At 39.2% G+C, this 12,726-nt stretch overlaps 1 protein-coding gene across 4 annotated transcripts in view; it reads right to left on the bottom strand.

Annotated features, from left to right (window-relative positions):
- EPB41L4A (erythrocyte membrane protein band 4.1 like 4A) overlaps window positions 1-12,726 on the bottom strand; it is a 264,564-nt gene that overhangs the window by 228,737 nt on the left and 23,101 nt on the right. Inside the window, exon 1 of one of the 4 annotated variants that reach the window (XM_036848719.1) lies at window positions 1,282-1,302. The exons of the other annotated variants lie outside the window; for them this stretch is intronic. Coding sequence (XP_036704614.1) covers window positions 1,282-1,287 — 6 coding nt within the window. The 5' untranslated portion in view covers window positions 1,288-1,302. Of the gene's footprint in view, window positions 1-1,281; window positions 1,303-12,726 lie in introns of those variants that run through there. 4 annotated transcript variants of the gene reach the window in all.

Raw genomic sequence — 12,726 nt, 5'->3', positions numbered from 1 at the left:
TGGAGTCTTAACCACTGTGCCACCAGGGAAGTCCCTCAAATGAGTTATTTAAAAGTTTTCAGAACTTTTTGGATTTCAGAATTGTGGAGAAGGGATTATTGACCTGTTACAGAACATTCTATAAATAATAATGTTAATTACCGATAATTCATCAAATGCCTATTCTGAGGGATGATGCACTTGGCAAATAACTCTTTCTACCACTCTGCAAGGTTTTTCAAATGAGGTTCAGAGAGGTTAAGCGACTTGCCCAAAGCCGGTTATGAAATAACTAGGACTTGAATCAAGATCTGTCCATCCACCATGCACAGGACTTGCACCAAGTCCATCCACCATGCTGTTATATAGTCACATTTGTTTTTTGTTTTTTTTTGGTCACGCCATGAGGCTTCCAGGATCTTAGTTCCCCAATCAGGGATCGGACCCGTGCCCCCCCCCCGCATTGGGAGCATGGAGTCTTAACCACTGGACCGCCAGGGAAGTCTGATAGTCAGGTTCTTGATTGCAAGCTATAGAAAGTAACTCTAGCAAACCTAAGCAGAGAAGCAATTTTCTGAAAGCATATTGATAGCTTACAGAATAGATGGGAAACCTGGAGAACCAAGCTCACCAAGTGAACACAAGTTAAGGAAGGCTAAGCTGCAGAAGCCACAACCAACATCAAGTCCTGAAATTAGGATACTGCTATGGACATCTTCACCTCTACTGCTGTCTTTACCCTGCCATGGCAGGACACACATCACTACTGCTGCTGGACTCTAGACAACCAGGCACAGCTATGAAAACTTTCTAACCTGTCTCTCTGTCTTGGCAGATTCAAAGCCCCAGCACTTTGGTTAAGCTTCAGCCAGCTGCCTCCATGCTTTCATAATGTGAAAGGCAGCATGTCACATCAAGTCCACACCAAGAAAGGGCTCTTCCCAAAGTGAAGGAGTGTCAGGAGACTGGCAACCTCCCCCTAAAAGGTGTGAGGGGAACAGTGTGGTCATTCTAAATAAAATATGTGCAAATCATACTCAATGGCATGCAATAAAGTAGGACTTCTTCAGAAATAAAATTGTTTTAATTTTAAGAAATTTATAATAGGATAATTCACATTAGTCAAATTTAAATAAATAAATCAATTGGTGTTTTAAAAAATATTTGATATAATGTAACATCCATTTTTGATTTTTAACCTCTAGTAAGTTAGGAAGAGAAAGCTCTTTCATTAACCTGATGTTCTTCACTTCAATTTAATCATATTTGAAAGACCAAGACAAAAACATTTTAATCACTCACCACCATTTCTCCATGTCATTCAAAAGTTCTAACCAATAGTTGTCAGAAGAGAAGGGCTACAACTGCCAGAAAGTAGAAAGCAAACCGTCATTATTTGGCAAATGATAGGACACTGTATACCTGTAAGGAGGATGAAGTCTGCAACCCAGCATAGAGGCTAAAATCTACCCTTGAAAGAATCCTGTCTGTGGGAGTCAAGTACTTGGCTATTCTTGGGGAAATTCTGACCCGGTGAAGTAATTCAAATGCAGTTATTCAGGCTGGGCGTTAAATATTCCATTTTATAATGCAGGAATATCTCTTTAAGAATGATTATGACATCTTTTGAATGTTTGGGTTTCTTCTGAGCATATGAAACTTGATTGGTGCCCAGGGATTCAACGAGAGGAAAGGAGAGGGGATTCTCATCTGCAGCTAAAAGAAACAGCTTATAGGAACAGGTGTGTCTGATACAAAGTTGTCAAATTTCCTCACCTGCGTTCTAATTCTTTTAGGTTATCCTCAATTTTAAAAATATTGTATATTTATATATAATATAATATGCTTATATATAAAAAATATATTACTATTATCCTGAATAAAAAATATTTTTAAAAGAATTACAACCAATCCAGACTTGAATTAGAAGTAGCTCAGTGCAGAGGGGGAAATGCTCTGGACAGAGACTTGCAGAAGCATGACAAAGCAGTCTGAAGAGCTAGAAGTGACCCATGGAGAAGCTGGAAAGAAAAGTCCAGAGCAAGAGCTGACACATGCCAATCCAGACAAGTCCACCTCCAGGACCAGATAGTTTCCCCGGTGAATTCCACCTAACGTATAAAGAAGATTTAATGTCAGTCCTTCTCAAACTCTTTCAAAATACTGAAGAGGAGGGAACACTTCAAAACTCATTTTATGGGGCCAGAATTCCTCTGATACCAAAGCCAAATAAGGACAACACAAAACAAGAAAACTATAGACCAATATCCCTAGTGAATATAGGTGCAAAAATTCTCAACAAAATACTAGCAAACTAAATTCAACAGCACTAAATGGATCATATACCATGATCAAGTGGGATTTATCCCTGGGATGCAAGAATGGTTCAACACACTCAAATATATGTGATACACATTAATAGAAAGATAAAAATCTTTCATTTTTATGATATCATAAAATATGATCATCTCAATCGACACAGAAAAACGTTTGACAAACATCCTTTTATGATAAAGTTGCTCGGTAAGTTGAGTAAAGAAGGAACATACCTTAACATAATAAAGGCGATCCATATAAAGTCCACACCTAACATGATATTCAACAGATAAAGGTTGAAAGCTTTCCCTCCAAAACCAAGACAAGTGTGCCCACTCTCCTCACTCACTCCTAGTCAACAGTGTTAGAAGTCCTTAACCAGGACAATCAGACAAGAAAATAAATAAATAAAAGGCATCCAAGTCAGAAAGGAAGAAGCAAAATTGTCTTCCTTTGCAGAGAATATAATAAAGTTGCACAATATAAAATTAACACAAAAAATCAATTTTGTTTCTATATGCTAATGAAATATCTGAAAAATAAAGAAAATGATCCCATTGACAACAGCATCAAAAACAATACTTAGGAATAAATTTAACTACGGAAGTGAAAGATCTGTGCACTGAAAACTACAAAACCTTGATGAAAGACATTGAAGAAGACAATATAAAGATACCCTCTATTCATGGATCAGAAGAATATTATTAAAATGCCCATACTATCCAAAGCCATCTATATAGATTGAATGCAATCCCTATCAAAATTCCAATGGCATTTTTCACAGACATAGAGGGAAAAAAAAAAAAACACCCTGAAGTATGTATGGAACCACAAATAACCCCAAATAGCCAAAGCAATCCTGAGAAAGAAGAAGTCAGAGGCATCACACTTCCTGATTTCAAATTCCATTGCAAAGCTATACTAATCAAAACAGTATGGTACTGGCATAAAAAAGACACATAGATCAATGGAACAGAACAGAGTCCAGAAATAAGCTCACACATTTACAATCAATTTACAACAAAAGGGCCAAAAATATACAATGGGAAAGGACAGTCTTTTCAAAAAATGATGTTGGGGAAACTGGACAGCAATATGCAAAAGAATGAAACTGGACCACTATATTACACTATACACTAAAACTAATTCAAAATGGATTGAACACTTGAATACAGGGCCTTAAACCATAAAACTCCTAGAAGAAAACGTAGGCGATATGTTCCTTGACAGCAGTCTATTCAATGTTTTTGTGGATTTGACACCAAAAACAAACAACTCAAAAGCAAAAACAAACAAGTGAGATCACATCAAACTAAAAACTTCTGCACAGCAAAGGAAGCCATCAACAAAATGAAAAGGCAACCTACCAACCAGGAGAAAATATGTGTAAATCATATATCTGATAAGGGGTTAAGACCCAAAATATATAAAGGACTCATACAACTCAACAGCAAAATTACAATCCAATTAAAATATCAGCAGAGGATCTGAATAGACATTTTTCTATCACATACAGATGGCTAACAGGCACGTGAAAAGGCACTCAACACTCCTCATCACCAGGGAAGAGTAAATTGAAACGATAATGAATATAGCTCCACACCTGTTTGAATGGCTATCATCAAGAAGACGACAGATACAAGTATTGGCAAAGATGTGGAAAAAAGGGAACCCTCACACACTGTTGGTGGGAATGTAACTGGTGCATCCACTATGGAAAACAGCATGATGGTTCCTCAAAAAAATTAAAAAGAGAACTACCTTATGATCCAGCACTACCTTATAATCTATTTCTGGGTATTTATCCGAAGGAAACGGAAACACTATCTCGAAAGATATCTGCACCTCCATGTTTACTGCAGCATTATTTGCAATAGCCAAGACATGGAAATAACCTAAGTGTCCGTCAATATATGAATGGACAAAGAAGGTGTGGGGTGTGTGTGTAATTCAACACTAAAAAAGGAAATCCTGTCATGTGTAACAACATGAATGGACCTCGAGGGCATTATGCTAAGTGAAATAATTCAGAAAGAGAAAAACAAGTACTCCATGATCTCACTTATACATGGAATCTAAAACAAAACAAATAAACAAATTCACAGATACAGAGAACAGATTGGTGGTTGCCAAAGGCAGGGGTAGCACATGGGTAAGACAGGTAAAGGTGATCAAAAGGTACAAACTTCCAGTTTTAAAATAAGTAAGCCACAGGTATATAATGCACAGTGTGGTGAGTATAGCTAATATTTATTGCACATTTGGAAGTTGCTAAGAGAGGTCTTAAAATTCTCATCATGAGAAAAAATAAAGTGTAACTATGTGTGATGGATGCTAATATTGTAGAGATAATTTCACAATATATACATATATCAAATCCTTATGTTGTACACCTGAAACTAATATAACGTTATGCATCAATTATACCTCAACAAAAAAAAATTACAACTTCTTTAACCTCAGTTTAAAGGCAAAATAATGGTAAACGTGTTGCAATTAACATGGCAAACCAAGGCTAACTTTACTATTAAAAAAATAATAATAAAAATATGATCCTGTTGTGAAGCAGACTATCAGTAAAATGCCCATTTAGAGGCTGAGAACCTTCGACTACAGCCAAATTTCTGCCACACACATACATGAATTTTTCCTTCTTATGGAAGCAGATGGGAGTGGAAGGTATATGCTTCCTAGATATCAAACTAAAGAAGAATGAGTAATTTGTCAAAACCCTGACTGAAGCGGCTTTATCTAAATTTCTTTTAAAAAGGCAAAACAAAAGTCCTGATGGGATTTTGCCTGGGTTTGAAGACATTTCAGCATGAGCGGTAAATAAATTTTTCCCTAGGACTCAATATATGCTGGGAAAAATAATACAAAGAACAAACCCATCCATTTGCTAGGGTAGTATCTCTGAAACTGCCTCTGTGGTCAGTCTTGATCATTCCATGACCTCATGACCCTTCAATCCACTGAAGCTTCCCACCTTCAGGAAGAAGCTGTAAATAGCACATATGATCCTGGGATATGGATTCATCTCTACCTTTTATAAAGACCTGGAGAAGCCCTTGTCAGCAGAAGCTACCTTCCTCTGAACTCTGCCAGGTACTCCCCCCAACAGCCTACAGCTTGACAGTGTGAGCTGTCCCAGCCAATGGAACCTGCACAAAAGGAAGTCTGATGGGGCTGTGCTGCTTCTGGGGAAAATGCTCCCCTCTTATGAAAAGAGATGTACCTGTCTCAGTCAGGGTCCCTGGAAGAAACACAGCGTGGACTCAGGTTGTATAATTTGGGAAAGTCTAACAAAGGGTATTGTAGAGTATTGGTACGGTACAGAAAACCATTAGAGAGTGCATTATCCCACAGTTGGTAACAAACTTGTAACCACCACAGACAACCATGAAAAAAGCCAAGAAACACAGAAAAGCCAATCCAGAGCTGTTAACCTTGAACCAATCCTGAACTGCCTGCCTCCAGAGAAAAATAAACCTGTTACCTAAAGCCAAAATACAATCAATTAAAAACTAAAATCCATTGACCAGTCTCTGTTTTTTCATTCACTGAAATTATCTCCTCACTGAGATTAAAAGAATTAAAATTATAGTCTAAGTGACAGAGATGAGGCAGCCCCAAACCCAGAAGATGCTGAGAGACTCCATTGGACCAAAGGACAGAAACCTCAACAGAGGGAAACAAATGGGTAATACCTAACCTCACCAATGAACTTTTAAGATGCAAATTTGTATTTCTCAAATCTTCAAATACTATATATCACTCAGAGGAGATTTCAGCCTCACAAGCTTGTGGTAGGTGTTCAAATTGGTAGAAATTCTGAAAATAATGTGAGCACCATGTATTGACTTCTTTGTCACTAGAACATTACTCCTTTCTCCCCCTAAGCTTTACTGTCTCAGAAAGAAAGTTGTGAGCTCACTGTTAGCCAAATTAACCTTTTTAATATGGCTTAATTAGTTGTTTCAGTTACACTTACTTCTAGCTACTTTAATAAAGAATTCAGCCCCAGCGCTTTATATTTTTAAAAGGCATAATGGGATGAAGCAATGCCATGCATCCTCTCAGCTGTGAGGCCTGTCTTTATGAAGCACAGCTGTTTGCACTAAGACCTAACGAAGGCACTATCACCCACGAATGGGCATCATATGTTAAACCCTGCAAACATACAGTGAAGAAACAGCTCCTGAAGCACCAGCCTCATAAACCCAGTCCATGAAATTGCTCAAGCCTTATGTAAAATATCCTTACAGCAAATTACTCCTGTCTGATCCTAAACTATTTCCAATGAGACATCATACCTTCAGTAATACATTTTATTAGCTTAAAAATTAACACTTGATTTTGATAGATTCTAAAAGGCTTACACATCCAAAGTAATTATTTTAAGGAATACAGAGACTTCCCAGTTCATCTATATGGCCCCACATTGATTTAAAAGGATGCTCAGGGAATGGGTTTTCTGGGTAATTGAATTTTCCAGGTTGTTTTAATCTAATAAATGATTGTTGAATTTAACTGTCAGGCTCTGATCTGTGAAAGATATAAGAAATTGGACTGAGCACTAACTTCAGGACAGATTGTAGAAATAAAGTTTTATAACAAATCTCTGGGACTTCCCTGGTGGAGTAGTGGTTGAGAATCCGCCTGACAATGCAGGAGACACAGGTTTGAGCCCTGGTCTGGGAAGATCCCACATGCCGCGAAGCAACTAAGCCCGTGTGCCACAGCTACTGAGCCTGTGCTCTAGAGCCCACGAGCCACAATTACTAAGCCCGCGCGACTACAGCCCGTGCTCCACAACAAGAGAAGCCACTGCAATGAGAAGCATGCGCACCGCAATGAAGAACAGCCCCCGCTCACTGCAACTAGAGAAAGCCGGTGTGCAGCAACGAAGACCCAACACAGCCAAAAATAAATAAATAAATTGATAAAAATTAAAAAATAAAAAAACAAATCTCTGATATCAACTTTCTTTTTAATCCCGTATTTAGGATCATAAATATAGGACACATCTCAAAATTGAGGTTATAGATTGCAGTTACTTTGATTGGACAGTAAAGGAAGATACTATAGACATGACACTGGAAGACTGAATAGATGGAGAGGCTCAGTGGAAACGGAGAAAGCAGAAGCAACTGAGTTAAGAGACAACAAACACTGGTGGTAGACCCTTTTCCCTTCCACCACCCTACCTGACACTGACCTTACCATTAAGAGAGCCTACCAGTGGGTCCCCGCTTTAGCTAAAAAGATTAAGGGAAGAGGAAAAAAAAGAAAACAAGAGCAAATTGCCACCTGGATCCCTTAAGTGTGTGTGTCCACCTGGAAGGCCCACATCTACCCCAAGAGACATGGGCCTCACACCTGATACAGAAAATTAAAGCCGAGAGAAGAGAATTACCTTCCCACTGGGACTAACTACAGCATAAAAGCACTGACTTGCAAAGACTTAGCCATTCAGACACGGAGGAGGAAGGCCTGAAGGCTGCTTGCCCTTCAGCTTTGTCAGCAAGTGCCCCAAGGGACTGATTCAGGGTCCTGCACCACTGAGGATGAAACTCACTGAATTGGAGGCCCTCGATGGTCTCAACCCTCAAACTCTGCTCAAAAAAGTCCCTAGGCTGACTCACATGGCTGCAGACTTTGGCCAGATCCAGATGCAACCAGAGATTAAGCTAGCTGCATGAAGTCCGGGTACCTGAGGCTGACCATGTCCAACACAGGGGCCCTCCCTGAGCCCACCTCGACCACCATCCCCACAGGACACCCCAGCTTCCATCAGGGCTCCAAAGCCTTCCCATCACTTTAAGTATCTCAAAGGTAATGAACCACCACTAGAACATAAGTGTCAAACTTCGCCTAGAATGGGCTAATAACAGTTTCTTACTAAGTGGCTATGTTTTAAGGAAACTGTGTTAAATAATTTGCAAAATTTCCTTTGAGTTGCCAAATAATATAACATTTATCACAAAGTCCTCCAAACTGTAGATTTGGAAAGTTTCTACATTGTCAAATATACATAATCTATAAATGAGATTTTATATGAAACAGTTCTGCAGATTGTAGGTTTCATTAGAATGCTGAGGCATTCCTGTACAATCACATTAAAGAGAAAACTTAGAAATTCAGATTAACCCTAAGAGATTGATTCAAAACTCATGAAACACATTCTTAATGTTCCACCTTCACTGCATTAAAAAGAAATGTAAAAGTTGTGTGCCCAATTTATAACAACAATAATGAAGGGAAAAGGAAATAAACCACCTGAATCTTCTACCAGCACATAAGGACCAGCAGAGAGAAGTTTTAAGATACCAAACCCAAGAGTTTCTCACTAGGAGCTTTGCCACAAAGGAGACTTAGATATTCTAGTTGTTTCAGCAGAAATTCACAGATCATTAAATTAATTCAAAACCCAACAGGGTAGCAAACTAACAACTTACCCTTACCTGATTACAACCTGCGAATTTTCACCAATCTCCTTCCTCCCCATCATTTAAAAGGGCAAGCAGCCGAAGGTCGAAGTTTGAAAGTGCAGGGCAGAGCTGTTGCTAGAGCAGATTTAAGGAAGGCAAATGGTAGGGGAGGAGCCTGGAAAGGCTAAGTCTGGAAACAGATCAGTGGACCAACCTGGCTTGGGTTCCTGGCTCTCGCGTCCTGGAGTGCATCTGAATCACGAGCGGGAGGTTTTTTAACTTTATCCAAGCCCAGATCCCACCCAGACCACTTGAATCAGAACCTCTCCGGTTGTTTTCAAGGCTCCCCCAAGTGACTATTGTTCAATCAGGGGTCAGCCCCACTGGCCTGAGAAGGAGTGAAAAAGGAAACTGGAAGGCAGGAACAGATAACCTGCGTTGAAAAAAACCTCAAGTCCACAGGCTGCCCTGACATAAGGCTGTTCCGTGCCCACTTGGGCAGCAGAAGGCTCTCTCAAAGGCCTGGCCCAGCCATACATCCACCTGGTCCACTTCTGTGTGCAGGGTCAGCTCCAAGCTCTTCTCTCCCTTTGCTCTGTTGCTCTATCGTTAAGTGCCATGCAGAACAACTGTCTGTAATCTTCCAAAGGGCATCTTAGTGGGACCCCAGAAAACACAGAGGGGCTGTGGAAACACTGCCGGTGAGGGGTCTGGTGAGCCAGCTGAGCAGGGAGTTTCCAGGCTCATTACTCTCCCCTCTTAGCCCCCTGCTACGAGTTCTCAGACATAAACACACACTTAAGAGTAAATTATAGGTTTGCGGGTCTCTGAGGCAGTTGCTTCTTAAATTAATGAGCTGTGAACTTATGCTAAAGTAACTTCTCATCCCAGAAGAGAACTGCTGGACATGAAAAAACCCAAATGTCTGGGGCTTAGCAGGAGGTTCAGAGCACAAGAGTGGGGGGAAAAAAAACAAAAGAAAGTACAATAATTTAAAAAGCAAAACTAACATTTTCTAATATGAGAAATATATTTCATCCAAAATTACTTCCCTGTATGGGGATAGATTTGTACTGGCATTTTTAATAAACTGGGTGGTTCTGCCTCATGGTCTCTTGATGAGGCTGTAGTCAGATTATCAGCCACGGCTGCGGTCCACTGAAGGCTTGAATGGGTCAACAGACTAAATTCCAAAATGGCTCACTCACCAGGCCACTGGCAAGGGATTTTCTTCTGAAACCAAATATATATTCATTTATTTAATAAGCAATCGATAGACTTGATCAAAAAACAATTTTTACCAAAACAAAATAATCTTCACATATTATACACATATCTTATATGTTTAAAAAATGTATACAGTATCTCTTGAACACCACCTGTGCATTCTTCCTGCTATGTTTGGTGATCTTAAGAACACCAGATGCATGTAAACTGAGTGATGGGTGTAATAAGGATTTAAACTTAGAGAAAGGAATTGTGACCAAAATGAAGTAGAAATTTTTTTTAATTAAAAAAAAATGTAAATGAACATGAAAAAACACTCAAAAGTAATCAAAAATATAAAAACTTCACATTTTCCTTAACAAATTGACAAGGATATTTTATATGCTAATATTCTATGCTTGTGAAAACTCTAAGAGTACAAAATAAAATAATAATGATAATAATAATAATAATAGCAGCCAGGGTGCATTCTCAGTTAATCTTCATCACTATCCTATAAGGAAGGTATGAAAGAAATGAAGAGAAAGGGATCTGGTAAACTCTGCACATGGCTGGCAAGCGGCTGACCCAGGGCTGACCACAGCCGTGCTAACTCAATATCCTAAACATTAAACCTTACCCTAAAGTGCAGCCTATCTAGAAAATATTTGGCCCTATGAAACAAGAGCCTCAAAAATCTCCAAGCACTTGGATCCAGAAATCCCCCTTCTAGAGTACTCAGGCTGGAGACAATCATAAACTAAGCCACTAAGCTAAGGAATGCATGCAGCATGTTCATACAGTGGTGTATAAAATAAACTGGCCAGAGTGGAATATTTAGAACAGGATCATACAGCTTTCAAGACGGAAGGCAGCTTTAGAGATTACTTAGTCCAACCCATTCACTGTACAGGGATGATTATTCAATATGAAAAAAAATCTAACTTTTTTTCCCCAATGTGGGGAGACATGGGGGACTCTTTAAAAAAAAAAAATGGCCTTTCCTTACTTTTTCCTAGGACTGCCCAATTTCCAAACTCAGGAGTTTAATGGGAGGGAAGGTCTATCAGCCTCTATAATAAACAGCCCCAAAATAAACGCATTTTTAGAACTTGGGTTTTCTTTCTTTCACATATGGTCCTCCCAGGAGGCCTGTCTTTGCTATAGAGTCAGAAATTACAACTAACTTGTGTGACTGTTGCTGATTTGAGTTCATAGGCTCGGAGTAAAACGTACATGGGCTTTAAAACATAGGCTTCTAAGTGGCTCATCCAGTACCTCTGAGACTTTTTTTCCTTACTGTCAGGGTGTTTTCTGAAAGGAAGAAGCTATTGTGAGCCTAGCCTTAAAAAAGGGGTGGAGGGGTGGGTGCGGTTTCCAGTACATCTTGACTAGAGCCAGCAGAGAAATGTGTTTAGCCCGCGTTAAAAAGAGGTGTTCCACCAGTCAGAATGGCCATCATTAAAAAGTCTACAAATAAATGCTGGAGAGGGTGTGGAGAAAAGGGAACCCTTCTACACTTCTGGTGGGAATGTAAGTTGGTGCAGCCACTAGGGAGAACAGTATGGAGGTTCCTCAGAAAACTAAACATAGCATTACCGTATGATCCAACAATCCCACTCCTGGGCATATACCCATACAAAACTATAATTCAAAAAGATACATGCACCCCTATGTTCATAGCAGCACTTTTCACAATAGCCAACATGGAAACAACCTAAATGTCCATCGACAGATGAATGGATAAAGAAGATGTGGTACATATATACAATGGAATATTACTCAGCCATAAAAAAGAATGAAATAATGCCATATGCAGCAACATGGATGCAGCTAGAGATTATCATACTAAGTGAATTAAGTCAGAAAGGGAAAGACAAATATCACATGATATCACTTATCTGTGGAATCTAAAATATAACACAAATGAACCTATCTACAAAACAGAAACAAACTCACATAGAGATCAGACTTGTGGCTCCCAAGGGATGGACTGGGAGGCTGGGGTTGGTAGATGCAAACTATTACACTTAGAATGGATAAACAACCAGGTCCTACTGTAGAGCACAGGGAAATATATCCAATCTCTTGGGATAAACCATAATGGAAAAGAATATTTTAAAAAGAATGTCTATATGTGTAAAACTGAGTCACTTTGCTGTACAGCAGAGATTGGCACAGCATTGTAAATCAACTATACTTCAATAAAAAAATTTTTAAATAAATGTAAAAAATGAAAGCATAAAAAAAAAGAGGTGTTCATTCAATAAGTATTTACTGTGAGCCCACTATGTGCCAGACACTGTAGTCAATGTTGAGCAGATCTCAGTGGACAAATCCTAAAAAAACTCCTGCCCTCATGAAGTATATATTCTAGTGGAGAGGACAGGCAACAAACAAAATCAGTAAGTAAATTATACACTACGTTAGAAGGTGGTAGGTATGATGAAGAGAAATAAAGCAGAAGGGGCTTAGGGAAAGTGTATGCAGAGGGCTCAAGGAAGGTCTCAGAAAGGAGACACTTGAGCAGAGACCTGAAGGGATGAGGGTAAGACAGGCAGAATTCTAGGGAAAAGCATTCCCAGCAGAAGGAACAGCAGGAGCTAAGGCCCGAAGGCAGAGACCAGCTGCGTGTATGAGAAACAAGTAGACTTTACTCCTAACATCTTCATGACTCTTAAGCCTTAGAACTCAGAGTACTTAACATTAATTATTTTACTGTCTTTTAAGAATTCTCTTTTTTTTAAAGATGTCTTTATTATTTATTTGTTTATTTTTGGCTGCGTCAGGTCTT

Source organism: Balaenoptera musculus, chromosome 3 (assembly GCF_009873245.2).
Source record: "Balaenoptera musculus isolate JJ_BM4_2016_0621 chromosome 3, mBalMus1.pri.v3, whole genome shotgun sequence".
In the NCBI taxonomy this organism is placed as follows: Eukaryota; Metazoa; Chordata; class Mammalia; order Artiodactyla; family Balaenopteridae; genus Balaenoptera; species Balaenoptera musculus.
The sequence above is the reverse complement of the archived record's forward strand: the minus strand, read 5'-3'. Positions and strand labels throughout refer to the sequence as shown.